The sequence below is a fragment of the Cariama cristata genome, unplaced genomic scaffold (genome assembly GCF_000690535.1).
Source record: "Cariama cristata isolate BGI_N322 unplaced genomic scaffold, ASM69053v1 scaffold337, whole genome shotgun sequence".
Classification (NCBI taxonomy): Eukaryota; Metazoa; Chordata; class Aves; order Cariamiformes; family Cariamidae; genus Cariama; species Cariama cristata.
The window spans coordinates 10,082-27,391 of NW_009626880.1; the positions used below are offsets into that span (position 1 = coordinate 10,082).

The following is a 17,310-nucleotide window of genomic DNA, read 5'->3' on the forward strand; positions in this document are numbered from 1 at the left end:
AATTCCCAAGCGGATCCTGCTTTGGAAGAAAACAGGAGAATGCTGGAACACTTGAGCAACATATTTTTAAAAGAAGCAAAATTCAGCAGTCTATTTTCAACCAGGTACTGCTGCAATATATAATACCTTTTTTTAAAAGATGTACCAATCCTTAAATATGTTGTGACAACAAAATATGTATGCAAATGGATCACAATATTTAGTCTTATATTTTGGGATTTTACTTGGATCCCTTTTGCATCAGTTATCCTTTATGTTGTACTTTATTAGTGTTGAGGACCACAATATCTATAAAAAAATCTTACTGTCAGTCTTTTTTTTTTTTTCTTTTTTTCACTTGCTTTCCCATTAATTGTTAGGTTACTTAACTATTGCATGGATTACTTGGCCAAATAGCTTTTAGACACTTTGCAAACTGCTACTACTTTTTACTAACTAGTTAGAATTTATAAGTCAGAGTGAAGGATTTAGGAAATGTCTGTATTATATTAAGCACTGCCTGGGCAAAGTATCTTGGAAATGAGGGGAAGCATGAATTCTTCATACAGCTGTAAGAGTCAGTCTTTGGTTTTATATGCTAATGCAAGAAGTCTTGTATACTGCAGTGAGTTAACATAGATTTCTTCTCTGAAAATAACTAAAGGAGCACATTAAAGGGGGCTTAAATACTTTTACAACAGTGAAGTTTCTTATATACTTTTGTATTGATGTTATTTTGTAAAAGTGAAATGGTGTTTGGAGGAAGGGCATGTAATTTTAACCCGATACAGAGTTACTCTCTGCCTGAATATGCTTTTTGCTGTTTTTGGATGACTTCTCTGTTACATGGCTGTTGGCTTTGGAGATGGGTGTTTTCTGCTCCTAGTGGATTTTTTTTTTTTGATGTTTTGTAATGCTAAATTCTTTCAAAAAAACCAAAAAATCCAAAACAAAAAACTGCCAAAGGCTTAAATTTTAACATGTAGTCTCTTAGTATCTTGTTGTTTTATACCAAGTTTTCTTGATTTTAGTGTGTGTTTGTGGTTGGCTTCAGTGTTAGGAATTAGGCTAACTTAGGCTAATTAGGAATTATTGTTTATGGGTAGTTAAGTGCTACGAGACACTTAACTGGAATGGCGCTCTTATACAGTCTCTTTCTCCATTACCAATACAAAAAAAAGCGTGTATATTACATATGTCTCTTCATGCCAACACAGATTTTCCTCCTTTCTGAACACTGAATCCAGTTTTCTATCTTGAATTTAGCCAACACTGTATCTGTACATGAGAAGTACATACGCAGATATAATTGGTAGACTAACTTTTACATTTGAAACTGCTTCTTTAAATAGCCAAAACTATCTTTTTCTACCAGGTGATCTGGCCTTGAAAATTTTCATCTGCTGTATCACCTAAAGATGTATCTGAGAGAGAAAAAAAAGAAATAAAACCAAACTAAAGACATAAACTTTGTGACTTTGTTTTAGTATTGTGACAGTCTTTTAAATTGTATAAAAGTGGATGCTGATCAACATTGCCAAGGTTTTTAAAAAGAATTTTAAGTTTGTAGTTTTGTAACAAAGTTTTGTGTTGCCCTCTTCCGTGTACGTAGATTTGAAAAGCATATTGCAGTATGTGTAGAATCATGTTCACTAGACAGTGAGATGTGGGCAGTCATTACTAAGTCTTGATTTTTACTATAGTATATATAGATTTTTATATGTGTGATAATGAGTTGTGGTTAACAAAAGTTTTCCACAACATAGAGCTAATCAACTATTGTAAATCAGTATGTGTCTATGTCCTTCCAGGGACTCAATTTTGCATTTGCTGCCAGCATTCTTTTCATCTTGGCCTGATTTTGTCGGTGGCTGTGACTACTGTGGTAACTTCCTTTAATGATGCTGTTCTTTCCAGGCTAGGTAAAAACTTGTTTGGATTTTCTTTTACATTTTCAATATCTGAATGAACTTCATGTATTTTTTTCCCGTTTATGTTTGTGTGACATGTTAAGAGTTGCTGTTCCTGTATATTAAATAGAGCTGGATCTGAGGCACAGTTCCCCTTTGAATGGCTGAAGTGACTTGGTAATACACTGTTGCAACCATTCTGTTAATGTCCTCAAGTTTCTGCTCTCAGCTGTTCTGAAAATCCAAAAAGAATAGCTAAACTCAAACAGAAAGGATGTTAAAAGTCAAATTTACATGTAGAATTTAGATCCTCTGTAACTTTCTGAAATATTCTGAATTGTAAGTCATATCTTCCTCAATCAGGTTTTTATAAACTTGTAAAATCCTGTATTAGTAATTGAAATAAATCTTTGTATTTTCAAAGCAGTGCTGGCTAGGCATGTTTTGACAATGACTAATAGTCTGTTTCATTTGACTGTGGCTTCATATCAATAACGACATGAAGCTGTTTACCCTTGTGATTTAAAGAATCAAGTTGCTTTAGATATTCTGCTTTTGTGGAATTTTGCATTCTTTGCATTCTTGCCACATTTCTTCGGTAAAAACTGCACACCCTTTATGAGCATTTTTCCTCTGTCCCCTGATGACACTGGATGGATGATTGGCTATTTGGCAGTTTCTGTCATCTTATATTGTCTCTTTTTCTTTCTCTATCCTGATCCTTACATTACTAGAAATTTGAAGACTGAAGATTTGTTTCTGTTGTGTTTTTCTTAAAAAGAAACCCTTCCAAGACAAACTCTTCTTCCTCCTACAACCAGCTCCCCACCTATTTTCTCTAATCTGTCTTTAAGACAATTATCCCTCCTAATAGTGGATGGACTGTCTATTTCCTTGTTTGATTAGAGCTGAGAAGCTGTATGTGTGCTCTAAATGGTTGCTGTCCCTGTGGTGTTAATAATAAAGAGGGTAAGGTCTCTTCAGTTCCTGATTTCTACGAACTCTCTGCTTCTCTGATGGCATTTATCTTAAGTGAATAGATCTCTTAATTCAAATGGTTCTAGTCCTAATTGTTGTAAAGCAGGTTTTTGCACGCTACTGATTTCCAGTGGCTTGGTTTCCTTTGTTGGCAACGTGGACAGTGGGATTGAATGCACCCTCAGCAAGTTTGAAGACAGCATGCTGTGTGGTGCGGTCGACACACTGGAGGGAAGGGATGCCATCCAGAGGGACCTTGATAGACTTGACAGGTGGGCCCATGCAAACATCCTGAAGTTCAACAAGGCCAAGTGCAAGGTCCTGCACATGGGTCGGGGCAATCCCAAGCACAAATACAGGCTGGACGGAGAATGGATCGAGAGCAGCCCTGAGGAGAGGGACTTGGGGCTGCTCGTTAATCAGAAGCTCAACATGACCTAGCGATGTGCACTTGCAGCTCAGAAAACCAACCGTATCCTGGGCTGCATCAAAAGAAGCACGACCAGCGGGTAAAGGGAGGTGATTCTCCCCCTCTGCTCCACTCTCATGAGACCCTACCTGCAGTACCGCCTTCAGCTGTGGGGCCCCCAACACAAGGAGAACATGGAGCGAGTCCTGAGGAGGGCCATGAGGATGATCCGAGGGCTGGAGCACCTCTCCTATAAAGACAGACTGAGAGAGTTGGGGTTGTTCAGCCTGGAGAAGAGAGGGCTCTGGACAGACCTTAGAACAACCTCCCAGTACCTAAAAGGGACCTACAGGAAAGCTGGGGAGGGACTTTTTACAAGGGAACGGAGTGATAGGGCAAGAGCCAATGGCTTTAAACTGGAAGAGAGAAGATTTAGATTAGGTATAAGGAAGAAATTCTTCACGGTGAGGGTGGTGAGGCAGTGGCACAGGTTGCCCAGAGAAGCTGTGGATGCTGCATCCCTGGAAGTGTTCAAGGCCAGGTTGGATGGGGCTTTGAGCAACCTGGTTTGGTGGAAGGTGTCCCTGCCTATGGCAGGGAGGTTGGAACTAGGTGATCTTTAAGGTCCCTTCCAACTAAACCATTCTGTGATATCATGAGCAGCATTTATTTTCAAAACTATGTGTATTTTTCCCTATCTGCAAGAATGGATAGTCAGCCATGTAGCTTTCCCTGATTCTGTACTTTAAGCAGTGTTTGGAACTTCTCTGGAAATTACTTCAGCAGAAAAAAAATTATGTATTTCTCCAAATGTTTGCTGTTTCTTTCAGAGTATGATCTTCTTTTTGATTCTTTAGATACTGTGAATATTTAATTTTGGAATTATATTGAACCTTGAATGATTTAATTTTTGTGTGTGCAAAACAAGTACACATAGGAAATAAACTTCCTTATGTTCTAAGTGCAAAATCTGTATTTCTTCTATGTGTTGCTTCTATTTTTAAGTTCACTTTAGCACCAAAGTTCTGGAATTGCAATCTCTTAGGTTTAGCTGGCATTGTGCATTGTTGCTTCTGTTTAGCTACTGTCAGTGGAAATGGAAAAATCTTACTATACTAAGGTGGAATCATTATATATAAACATTTTCCCTTGATGCTGTTCAATTACTCTGAAAGTGACAAAGCCAAAACTATGGGAACTTTTCTTTATTTCTCTTATACTTTGTCTCTTGTATTGAAAATTCCTTAGAAATGCCAGAAAGAAAAATGACTACTGCTGACCTTTCTGTTTTCAGAGACATTATGGATGGGGAAAAAATAGTATTTGCAGTAACATTGCGGCTGAATGATTTCCTTGCCAGACTGGCACCGATGTGTTAGTTTCGTGATATAGCTGTAAGCTCTACTGAACCTGTACTGGCTAAGTGCAAATCTAGTAAAGGTGTGTCTACACTGCTCTTTGCAGGACATCAGGTTCCAAGACAATTTATTAGTGCAAATGTAGGATCATTTGTATGAATGAAGCCATATATCCACGTGTAGCTGAACTGCTAAATCATGAGGGAGCCCAAAACTGCAGAAATACTGAGGGACGTTCTGTGACAATCAGCTCAACTTTACCCAGGCTTATTAATTTCTGCTTACAATGGTCTTGGTGTTAAGATCTCTGCACTCCACTTCTCAGTTACAGATATATTGGCATCTCTCTCCCCCATCCTGCCCCACTCCCTAATTAATGAGAATATCAGAGTCTTCCTTAATAGCAGATAAATCAAGTTTTAACTGTATATCAAAAGTTTTGTTTTGGATGCCATGTATAATCTAATGAACAGGCCCTCTTGCTTAGTGAAGTTTCAAGGTTAATCTTGAAAAGATGAATGTCATGTGGACAGAGTCAGATAATGTGTCATGTAAAGGTTTAGTTGAATAGGACAAAGATCTCGGGAATATTCGAAGCTTAGTGATGCAATTTGGTAAATCTTACCAGGTTTGTGGGTTAAAGTTTTACTATGCAACATCTTGGAATTTGTTTAGAAAACAAGAGTATTGGATGAACAAGCGTAAAGTTAAACTAAGATTTTACAGGTGACTACTTTGTCAAGTTATCACATTTTATGTTTAAGACTAACTTTATTGCTGCTTACTTTCCTGAGGAGTTAAAAACACTGGTTTATAAATAAATTCTTCAATTTTTTTTTCAATATCTATACTACAGCTTTTTTTTCCTGTTGTGATAATTTTTGGTGGGGGGATGATTTCTGGCTTCAAATTTGAACAATACTAATCACAAGTTCTTGAAGGAAAAAGTGCAAATTTTAGGCTATAGAATTGGTACATCTGACTAGTACTGTTTGTGTTGAAGAATATCTTTTTCTTTTGTAGCACTGAAGAACATGGAAATCTCTTAACATTTTTCCGAAACCTTTCGTCTTGTGCTGAGTGGTATGAACATCGTAGATGCACCTTCCTACATTTCAAGGTAGTGTCTATCAAGCCTTTATATATGAGTATTATATTTAGTACTTTAAGTAGTTCATTAAGATAGAGTAATGGAGGTGAAATTAGCACTCTTTAGCAGAGTCTGGGAATCTTAATTTTATGCATTATGGAGAAGAGAATATTAGCTAAAGGTTTTTCTGTTGTATTCAATGAGCAATGACCTTGCTTAGTATTTGTCTTGATTTTTACCATGCTATTGCTGCGTTCCTCATATGTGGGGAAAAATAAGAATATCTGTGCCTTTCTGTGGGGGAGTAAAATTTTTTCATTGGTATTAAATTTCATTTTGAACACAAAAAGCCAAATAAGAAATTAAAAGAAAATAAGGTCTGTAGTCTTTGGTATTTAAATGTTAGTTCTGAAGGACTGGATCTGTCTGGAAAATGTGGCAGCATGTGTTTGGGTGACAGCACTTTCAGTTCTGAAATGTTTTACTTGAATGGGAAATAAACTGTTCCTCTTAACTGAAACGTAGTATTTGAACTTAGTTTTAAATTACCATTATTTAGCTAGTTTGCTTTGTCTTTGTACTGGTTTTAAGATAAGCAGCTAATCCTTGGAGTAAAAATACTGCGGTCTTACAGATATAGAACATCTTATATGATGCTTAGTGTTAGAGGAGGATGTTTAGCTGCTTAATTGTGTGTGGGTTTTTTAGTTCTGTTTTATTTAGCTCAAGCATTTACTGTCGTTAAACTCAGCACCATCTTTACTTTTCAGCTGTAGTAGTAAGTGGGAACTGCTTTGTTTCCTATTTTTTGAATCTTTTAAGCCTTTCTGAGTTCAGGGCTAAATTAATCCATTTCTATTATCAAATCAACCAAATTAAAGAGAAAAAAGGACTAACTTCTGATAATGTTAAAAAAAAAAAATCCTGTTCTCAGCTGAGTAATAAACTGATGGTTGTTGTGTAAGGACTTCTCTTTAATCCTTCCATAAAGAGGGTGGAACACCGAGGCCTTTATGGCTTTGTGATTTGGGTTTTTTGATTGTTTTTTTCCAACTTCACTTGATGCTTTCTGGTCTAAGGATCAGCCTCATGACAGCAGTCACTGTGGTTTCTGAGACAGTGATTCAGTGAACTGTTGTAAATATTTCTCACTTTAAAATTTGGTACAAAAATGAAAAATTAGAAAGGAGATAGATCTGGAGATTATTTTTAAATTGTCGTGTGTATTGTAAGCAGTTTTAAAAAGTATTTGTTCAGACATTGAGTGTAAACAAGGGATAAATTCATTGCTAAAACATGTGTGAAGATAAATTCACTGAAGACATGTATTGCAAGTTTATCAATACTGCAAGTATTCCTTCTAAAGATATTTTTCTTTCCATGGACAAAGATGCTGTTGAGAAAGGCAAACCAACTTGAGTGAATATTTATCAAGTATGATTGACTATGTGCTTAGGAAGAGTTTTTTAAGCCTTCTTATTTCTGCTAGCATTAGTAGTGATTTCATTTAGAAACAGAAGACTTTCTGAGGTGAGAGAATTAATAAAGTGTTCAAAGATCAAATCTGACAATTCAAATAACGAGATTACTAAGGAGAATGTGTATTTGTAACTCAATATTCTGTAGTAATTTGTGTGAAAGTGACTAGAAATTTGCTTTTAACATATGCATAAAAACTATTGAAGAGTCTTATCCTGTTAATATTCACACTTGGACAATGCTAAGAAATGCGTCTGTGATCTTTGGTTTTTTGTGGTGTTGTGTTTTGTTTTTTTTCCTCCTACCTGCTTACTAGGCTTCAAGTATATAGGCAGGTAACTTTGCACAGTATTGGAGAGAAGACTATTAGGGGTGAGGTTTGGGGTTTATAGCTTTTCTATTATTTTGTTATTTAAAAGAAAATTACCCAGGCTGTTAAGTAGAAATAGTGCTACTAATAGTTTTCTCACAGTGTAAAAACAGGAAAGGTAGATTATTTTTTCTTTTCTGTTAGTTTTGGTACTTGAGAAGTAAGAAATAATGTAGAAGTGATTGAATACTTCAAATAATAATGAATGTTTGAGATGAATGACAGTTGCAAGTTTAAAGCAAATTTGAACAGCACTGTATTTCTAAAAAGTTGACCATCACAAACAGCAGTTTTGTAGTGACAGTTTTCCCAGTTAACAAGAGTAATGGTGGGATGGATCACAGAAATGATTTGCCCTAACACTACTGTGTCAACTAGACGATGGCACTACTGCATGGATAACTCGGATTAAGCAAAAAAGCAATTTAAAATATACATTAATTTGACTTTAAGCAGGCTTTCCTAGAAAGCAGGGACAGATTCAGGCTGGTGCAAGTAGAGCAACGTTCAGTTGTATGCATTTTGTGCTCTGCGTTATATATTCCCAGGCATTGTGCTTTAGCAGTTGTGATTTTTTACTGAAACTTGTTAGTCTACAACTTGTATGCCTCACACACACAATCAAGAATTGTCCATACCATTACAAGCTAGTGCTTTAACTAGATTTTGAATGGATGAGTGGTGTCCCACAAGTCTTTTGCATGGCATTACTTGTATGGAAGGTCTTACTGTATTGTCACAATAACTATTATGTCTGCAAAACGGATTTGCATCTGCAAATAATTTTCTGATCTAGACATGCTCTTAGTCTGCTATGAGGCTGAACAACTGAGGCATGTTGGCATTGCTGGAAGAGCAGATTGTTGAAGCTGATATTGATAAACAAGAAAAAAATTCAAGTTTTATTGGAAAATAAGAACAGAAATGAGTGATAGGAAAAAATATAGAATGATGTACATTCAGTTTGATATTAGTACTGGTCACACAGAAGGCAAAAAATCCTGCATACTGAAGCCCTTCTCACTTAATGTTTTGACGAGTTAGCTTCCTGTGAATGGGGAAAGTAAATTAAAACATATCAGATAATTTATTGCCTGCGTGAGGCATTCAGAAGGTACCAGTTGTCCACATTGGCTTGCTCACAAAATATTAAGAACATTGATTAGTGCTACTGTTGATACTTAGTACTTTTTGAAAAATATATACAACATTTTAATGTAAAATTAATACTGTGGTAGTAGTTAGGTCTTAGAATGTTTACCTGTGTGTATATTACATAAATGTGCATATATTTGTGTATACACATATAATTGTTTTCATAGGAAGAGTTTTGGTGATATTTACTAATCCTATTAATACTGGAAAGAGCTTTATTTGGTAATAGTGATTTGTGGTGAGAGTAAGATCAGAGGCCACTGCTTCTGTTACATTGTTACACTTCTAACTATGTTTTCTCCATCTTACACATTTATCAAAAGAGGGATGAGACAATTGGTGACTTTTATTTTTTCATAGTATAAATTTGACTGGAATGTATTTTTACATGCTTTGGGGTTATTTCTTACCTTTTGCTAAAAACCTGGAAACATCAAAGTTTTATGACTTACATGGGAAAATGAAACCAAGTATTACTCTCACTGTTGGACTTGACCTTGTTCTCAGTTGTATTAAGACAATGGAATTACTTTCTTGTTATACCAAATAACTTAAAATGAAAAATATTGGGGATAGCTATGTCTTTCTTGGGTAATGATAAATATTTTTAATTATAAATATTTTTGTCCTGCATTTCATAATTGCATCCTCTTTCCAGAAAGGTGAGCCCACAGTTGATGCTTGACATAGTCACTTAAAAAGTGACTAAAAATCTCTTAGGTCTCAATACTCTTAGTGAGAGCAGCAGTATGTTCAGAATGAAGCATGCACTTAATTCCCCATAACACGAGCACTAACAAATCAAGGCTTAGCTAAATAAGAGAAACAAAACTAATACAAAATATCTTGTAAAATCAGTATTCTAGATGTAGTGGTACATCATCATGCATTTGATGCTTAGCTATTTCTACAAATTAGGAATCTATACTAGCTTCAAAGTTAGTACGAAATTGATCTGGTAATAGTAACTAGCACACTTTATTCATTTATCTGAAGAATTTACACCTGTGGTAGGTATTTGAGGGGAGAAACCGAAAATGAATGTCAGAAATGTATAGTTGTGTAATTAAAAACATTGTGTCCTGTATCAATTGTGTCTAGTTTTGGGTGAACTGACTGTTAAGGCCTGCACACATTGATTTGTGTTTCTAATATGCTGCACGGTTTAAAGTATTTGAGTGAAATGATGCTTGAAGTTAACACTATTTTTAGATTAATGATAGAATCAACTTTTTAATTTAAAGATCTGATTTGATTTTTCCCTAATGAGCAAAAGTATTGTGGTACAAGGGCAATTCTCTTTGCACTGGCATCTAGCTGAAATCTTACTTATTTACAGGTAAAAACATTAATTCAGTTTTGCTGTTAACTATATTGTCGTATTTCCTTGTCAAGGAAAAGCAGTGGAACAAAGCTTGATCTACGTCGTCTGTTAATATCAAAGATACTTGGAGTCATACTATGCTGTACTTTGACCATTGCATTAAAATGGGAAGCTGGTGTTGCAAAAATTACTCTTGTGAGTACAGCTGAGCAAAAATTTTATATTTCAATTAAAAATACCTGTGTAAATTAAAATGCATATATAATATATATACACACACTCTTAGATTATTTTGAAGGCAAAATAGCAGAAAGAGAATTAACAGGGCTTTGAAAAGTTCCACTTGCTATGTTGCTTGGTACACTAAGCCTAAACAGGGATTATTCTAATTTTCCAGAAACTAAGTTTTTAAGGAAGCTTTAATGAAGTTAAGCTTTGAGAAGCTCTGTTTCTAAACATAACTTACTTTTGTATGCGAATTCATCCAGTATACTTTTGAAGGTCAACCAAAAAAGTTTCATTTCAGAGTAAAAAAGTAGGAGTGGAGTTAAGATGTATTCTTCCACTGTAGCTTGCTCAAAGGATGTTTTGCATTTATCTGCAAGTAAGATGTAGTGATTGTTCCAAGTACTGGTAAAGACTGTGAACAAGCAGTTACTTTTGTGATTTTTACCTACACCTAAAGGATATGTGGTGAAATAAATGTTCAGAAGATGTGTGGGCATATATGTATTTTTACACTTTCATTAACAGAAAAGATTCTGAAAGTATGGGTGCCATTGTAATTACTAAATGGAGTGACTGTTTTGAAATAGTTAATTCAGAGGAGAACCACATTTCAACATAGTAAAAGGTTTTGGTATGCATGGAAAACAGCATTAGTAAGGGTGAGGATATAAACATGTAAACAGAGGAAAGGGAATGATCTTTTGTTACTATGTTTAAGTTTTGGCATGTATGATTACATAACTAGTGGCTAGTAGTACGTTCCTACAGGCAGTGTTCTCAAGCAGGAAAAAGCATTAACATGCTTTGCCAAGAGGATCGGATTGCCTTCCATCCTTATCTCATCCATACTTGTGCGGATGTAACGTGTGTTATTAGATTTGCAGAATGTGTCATCGGTGATTGTAGTAATGTTGTTGTACTGCAAAACAAAACAATTTTTTGTAAGTAAAAACACACACATATCTATACACACACCCATATATGTTGAAGAATTTTCAAACTTTAATTTTATTCCTCTTACCTTCCCATTTTATTGTCATTGGAATAGATTTGTGTGTACTTTAGATATGTAGGAATCAAGTCTCTTCAAACTAATCAATAAGCTGATAAGCAATTTGAGGTTGTTATTGATGTTTGAAATGTATCGTTGATCAAAGATTATTGCTTATTTTTAGTATTTCCTATCTTTGATGCACAAAAACTAATGAGAAATTATTGCATGCCAATTAGCTAACAAACAACTTCTGAACTTCTGTATGATTGTGGCCGTACAGATTAGAGGTAAATTGTTTTATTTGGAGTAGCAAATGTAGCATAACTGCAGTGTGAACTGTTTTTAATGACAGTGAGTTTGGTTTGAAGTACGTAACTAATGAGGCTTTTTGTAATAGAATGTTAAGGAAATACTCCAGAAATACCTGAAGGTGAAGAATTCGCAGACTTTCTGGTAAGTTAAGGGGAACGGATTCCAGTGCGTTATGTCCTAGGTAGAGGTAGGCCAAATTTGTCAGTTTCTAATAGAAAGAAAGAGAGATTATTAATGTTGGTATTATGTACTTGAGGTTAAGTAACTTCTGCCTGTTACAAGACATCAGTATTTTTTTCTGATCACATAGAAAGCCTGTAGAGTGATCTAACATCAAATATTCTTTTGCTATGAATGTTGAATTCTGTTGTATCAAGAAACTCACAGAGCAGACCTTCTATATTTTGGCAATTTCAGTGTCAGCTTATTGGTTATAAAACTTGAGACCTCTATAAAGCTATATTGTTGTTTATTAGTATTTATGTGGTCCTCAGAACTGTATTTGAGAGATCAGTTTTTGGATTGAGTTTTTCTTTGCATGTAAGAGAGAAAGGAAGTAGGTAAGATATTTCATAGAAAATTTTTTATATGAATGACATGAGAGTGTTGAGTGTGCAAAGGACTATTCTAAAATGCCTTAAACCAAAACAAAATCTGGAAAGCTGCTTCATCATACTTTGTTTCTTAGATTACAAAAAACGGAAAAATTAATTTGGTGGTATACTGGATAGTCTGGTTACTAATTTTATGTACTTTGGTTACTGAAATTATTGTCTTTTACTTACCTTGAAAGCATTTGCTTTGATTCCTCTGCTCTTGATTCTGTTTTGGTTTGCATTAAATGTTGTTAGTTTGGGAGGTAGAACAGGAAGTTTTAGAAGTCGATTTTCAGCAAGAGAAAGTTCTTCCAATAACAGCAGCTTTGAAAAGGCTCCATCTTCTATTTCCTCTATCCTATTTCCACTAAAATCAATTCTTCTCAAGGTGGCTTTACACAAAAGAAATTAAAATCTAAATATTGAATTTATAATTACATGGCATGCTAAATGTCTGTGGTTGTACATGTTAAATGTTACACTGTTGACTGCACCATCCTAATTGTGATCTGCAAGTGTAAATACTATTAAAATATGGATAAAATCCACATGTGGATTTCCTCATGGTCTTAAATTTAAAAAGAAAAAAAAAAGAAAACACTCTGCATCCTTCCTTTTTACAGACAATATGATTTCAGATATTCATAGAATTTGTCATATTGTAGAGTGAGATAGGTGGGAGAGATGTCCCTGGAGCATTTGAAGGAAAAATAATACCTGGTCATTTAAGACTGGCTGCAATGCAGAGTTAAATTTTGTTTTTAGCAATCTGCTCTTTCTCTGATTGTGTGGGAATATTAAGATATATACCTGGGCCTAAATGGGTTTCCATATTGCCTTCACAGTTCCTATTCTAATACAAGCATTGGATTGAATAAGTAATACACAAATACACATAATGAAATCTAGCAAAATATAAAATATATCTAATTTTGGTAATCTTGGCATACTGTTATGGGACAACTTCAAATATACGATCAGGTAAACAAATTAAAATTTGGACATTACTTACTGATGTCAGCAAAATCTGAGACTGCTATCCTTTTTATTTTGTTAAATCGTGCATAAAGATATGCTGTTTCCTTTGGCAGTGGGGGTACAGCTTCGATGTCTATTTCCTCACAGTACACAGATCCGCTTAAACACACACAGAGCAGACAAGTAGGTAAATCTGAAAGCAAATTATTTTGAGTAGATAGTTAAAAGTTATTCAACTAACTTAAGCTTGAATATTCAAAATGGAATTTTCTCTAGTATCTTTTAAGATTTCCCCTCATTAGATTTTTTTTGAAAGTTCTATTCACATCAAGTTCTGAAAAAATTTAATATTCCAAACTTTTTTGAGTTTTGTAGTCCTTTTATCATGCATAATTTTCCTGTGTATATTCTCTGTTCTTATCTAAGCATGTCTTGAAAGGCTATTAATCGATCTGATTTCAGTTTCATTCTTTAATCGGCATAGACTGTTGTGAATATGACAATTGCAACTCTGACCATGTTAAATGTCATCTTTAGACCTATTCTTTTGAAAAGAAAAATCCATGCAGGAGAAACATCTGACAGTGCACACGTTTGATACTGTAATTGCACCGGAGCATTTCTGGCAGGGTCATATATACTTCGTGTTACTCCTAGCTACTATTTTGTCTAATCTTTTCTTATAAAAACTCCAGCAATGATGATTATATACTTTAGGCAATCTGTTCCAGTTCTTTACTGAGGTTTTTTTATAGCTGTTATTTTTAGTCGTGAGAGAAACTCTGTGTCTTTTTTAATGCAGTTTAAGCCCTTCATGGCTTGTTCTGTTCCTCATAGACATTAGTAGAGTATTAGTCATTTCTGCTTTGCTTTAATCTTGTATGGCAGCAATATTCAAATACATATAATGAATATGGCTTTAAATCCAGTTTTGTCACCACTGCTATGTGATCTACTGTCTTTTCTGTATTGTGAGATTTTGGTTAGCTTCCAAACTGGTCTGTCTGTAGCACAGAGAGTAGTGTCACCCACCACTGCTGGGTGGTTACCGATACATAGCAAAATAGGATCTTCCACAACCAGTGAAGAGTTATAGAAGTAGCCAGTCAGTAATGAGAAGCCAACCCAATATGTGTAATAGAGTAATTCTTTTTTCTTAAAGAGGTACTGCAGAGAATGGAATAGAGATTGAGCTTCAACTTTGTGAATATTATTTGTTGGACTTCAGAGTTCTGCCCCATTTGCCTTTTTTATTTCATGTCCTAGAGCGTAGGAAATGGAAAATGATTGTGAAACACTGTTGTCACTATTTGAAAGGCAACAGTTTTTATGCTTGTCTGTGACTAGAAGCTCTGGTGTTCTTACAGGTTTGTTCTGCTTTTGATGGAGGCTTGTTGACAGATGCTATTTGGTGGCAATAACCTTGATTAGAACTTTGGTGGACATTGATACTGTGGTGGTCTTGCTGAATCATTGGTTATTTTTGGAAGTTTAGATCACAGACACACCCAAAATATGTGTGTCCTCTTTTCAGTGCTCTGTTTGGCAGACCAAAACTTTGTTCCTTTCATGTTTAGAAATCATTGTGGCTGGTTAGGAGAAATCTGGACAATGTACTTCAGAGCCTGTAGGAAACTTGGGCTAGTGAAGGATGTTCTTGATGTATTTTAACTGTTGACCTCCCTGATCATAAGATGTAAACTGTGAGAATAGCCAGTACTTTGAAGAAATCTAAGTAATTTAAGCACATCATATTTCATCCTGACTTGATTAAACTGTGGAACTTATTGGGGTGTGTATTTTGTTTTTTTTGGTTGTCTTGCCTAACTTGTTTAACTTGGGTACATCTCTACAGCGAATATGACTGGGTAAATCTGTAGAGATTCTTATAAGCTTTGCTTCGTGTGTTCAGAGTTTCTCTGAGGATCTTTTAAATTTTTTCAGCCTGCTCCATTGGAAGTTAGAAGGTGATATGAAAGATATTAATAGATGAAAGGATTAATTCTATATCCGTTGTTATCCTTTGTATATTAAATTTTCATATTAAAATATGTTCTTTGGGAGAGCTTCAATGTTACAGTATTCATATCAATTAACTTACTTGTATCTTTTGTTGGTGGTACATCGCGTTGGCTGTCATCCCCTTGCAGTCTTAGGGAAGTGTCAAGAGAAACATTTGTTCCATCCTTTGTGTGAGAGCAAATGTTATTTTAAAAACAAATGAAAGCAAACAAAAAAACCACGGAGTGTTACAAAGATCTGAAACAGCATGTCTTTTAAAAATGAGCTTCCTATGACATACCTCCTTCTGACATTTAATTTTTAAAATACTCTCATATGCTGGATGACTAATGTATTACCCCTTTTGTACATGAGCTATTTGCTTTGAAAGGTAAGAAGGGAAGGTGGAGCTGCTAGTGTTCTTTAGAAAAGTACAGTTTTTTAGGAAAGAACAGTAGACAAAATAAAAATAGAGAGAAAATACAGACTACATGGCAGGGAAGGAATATGTAAGCGATGGGTGTCTATAGAAAACTGAAGTTCTGAAGACAGAAGATTTTGCACATCACACAAAATTTTGCATGATTCTTGTGAATAAAAGTTGTATTTTTTTGTTGTACCCAAATAATCTCAGTAAAATAACATTTCCTTGCATTTAAAGTTATTCAGAATTCTCTGTTGAGATAGTCATTACATCTTTTCGATTGCAGGACAACTTAGTTTATAAACATGTTCCTTTCAGGTATTGGCTGAAATTTAGCAATTCATTTCCATTAACTGCACTTCAGTCTGTTTTCAGATGTGGGCTGCTAACAGAAACGGCCTTTTGTGATGCAGGAAATGGTAGTCAGGTTTTCATTGAATACCGTAGGAATTTTAGAGAATTATGTGTATACATACAGTGTGTTATACTATGATTTCCATGTATTAAAGTTAAGGGGGTTTTTAGGTTGACTGTGGCAGTTGTTCTTAGCTGGCATGATTTGTTGTCTTTTTTTGATGGGGAGTATTTGTAGGACAGAGTAAGACAATATGCTTTTTGGTCTGTGTGGCTATTGAAAACACATGGAGAAAAGTACATTATCAAGTGTGGAAGATGTTTTTCTCTAAATGTGCTTAAGAATCAGGTCCTGGCAGGAGTACGGTCCCCTGTTGAAGAGAGCTTCTTACACACTGCAGGTACTCACAGGTCAACATTTTTTTGGTTTTTTGTTTGTTTTTTAAGTTCTCCACCCCTCAATTCAGGCATGTAGTGCACAGCTCACTTACAAGAACAATGTGAAAGTAACACAATCTGTCAAGTTACTTTTGATACTAACTTTGTTTTATTTAGTATTTGGTTGCTTGCATATACTTCACTGTGGGAATTTTTGTATTCTGCAAAATAAAACCCTCAAGCTTGACATAAAGCCTGAGAAACAAATAACTTGGCCAGCTTCTGTCATTTTTGACCCCTTTTTAGCCTGTGAATCATCCATCCCTTGGCTCTTCTTTGCATCTATCTGTCCAGGCCATAGCTTTTTTTTGCCTCTTGTTTCGGATAGATTGATTTGCTCTATAAAGACATTTATACCCAAGTTAGAATGCTGGCAACAGTTTAGCAGTTGTAGCACGAAGCTTCCGTGTAGGGTAAGAGCTTTTGCAGTGTTGGGTGTAGAGAGGCTGGGGGGTGTGAGCTGCAAAGTTAGAACTCAAACAAGCAGCAAATCTTACAGAAGGTTTCTGCAAAAATGTTTAGCTCACATAAATATGTTGATTGGGCATGTGAAGACAGAGTCCTTGACTGAGGTATCCATGTCAGCAGAGACTTCTGTGTACATGACCTTATAATAGAACAACTGCAGTTCTATTGTTGTAGTTTGTTTGGCTCATAAGAGACATTTTTAGTATGCTTGCATGAAAAACATGTTTGCTGACACAGCTTATCTGTACCAGATGTAGATTTCTAGTACAATATCCTACTTGAGGTGTGATCTATGAAAGAGTATGCGAGTTCTTTGCAGAATACAATGTACAACTAATTTCTGCAAGTGCAAAGTGTCACCAAAAAATAAAAGTGATTATTTGCAGAATACTGTTAAATCGACAAAATTAAGCAACAGATTCCACCCCGCCCGCGCCCCCCCCCCCAAAAAAAAAAAAAAAAAAA

At 35.2% G+C, this 17,310-nt stretch overlaps 2 protein-coding genes across 2 annotated transcripts in view; one reads left to right on the plus strand and one right to left on the minus strand.

The window, feature by feature from the left end:
- CENPP (centromere protein P) overlaps nucleotides 1–17,310 on the plus strand; it is a 147,612-nt gene that overhangs the window by 7,946 nt on the left and 122,356 nt on the right. Inside the window, exon 5 of the mRNA XM_009704200.1 lies at nucleotides 5,658–5,754. Coding sequence (XP_009702502.1) covers nucleotides 5,658–5,754 — 97 coding nt within the window. The remainder of the gene's footprint in view (nucleotides 1–5,657; nucleotides 5,755–17,310) is intronic.
- Nucleotides 10,786–17,310, minus strand: part of OGN (osteoglycin) — a 9,243-nt gene continuing 2,718 nt past the window's right edge. The window contains exons 2-6 of the mRNA XM_009704199.1: nucleotides 15,262–15,346; nucleotides 13,195–13,353; nucleotides 12,372–12,574; nucleotides 11,699–11,794; nucleotides 10,786–11,199 (exon numbers count right to left, since the gene is read on the minus strand). Coding sequence (XP_009702501.1) covers nucleotides 11,029–11,199; nucleotides 11,699–11,794; nucleotides 12,372–12,574; nucleotides 13,195–13,353; nucleotides 15,262–15,346 — 714 coding nt within the window. The 3' untranslated portion in view covers nucleotides 10,786–11,028. The remainder of the gene's footprint in view (nucleotides 11,200–11,698; nucleotides 11,795–12,371; nucleotides 12,575–13,194; nucleotides 13,354–15,261; nucleotides 15,347–17,310) is intronic.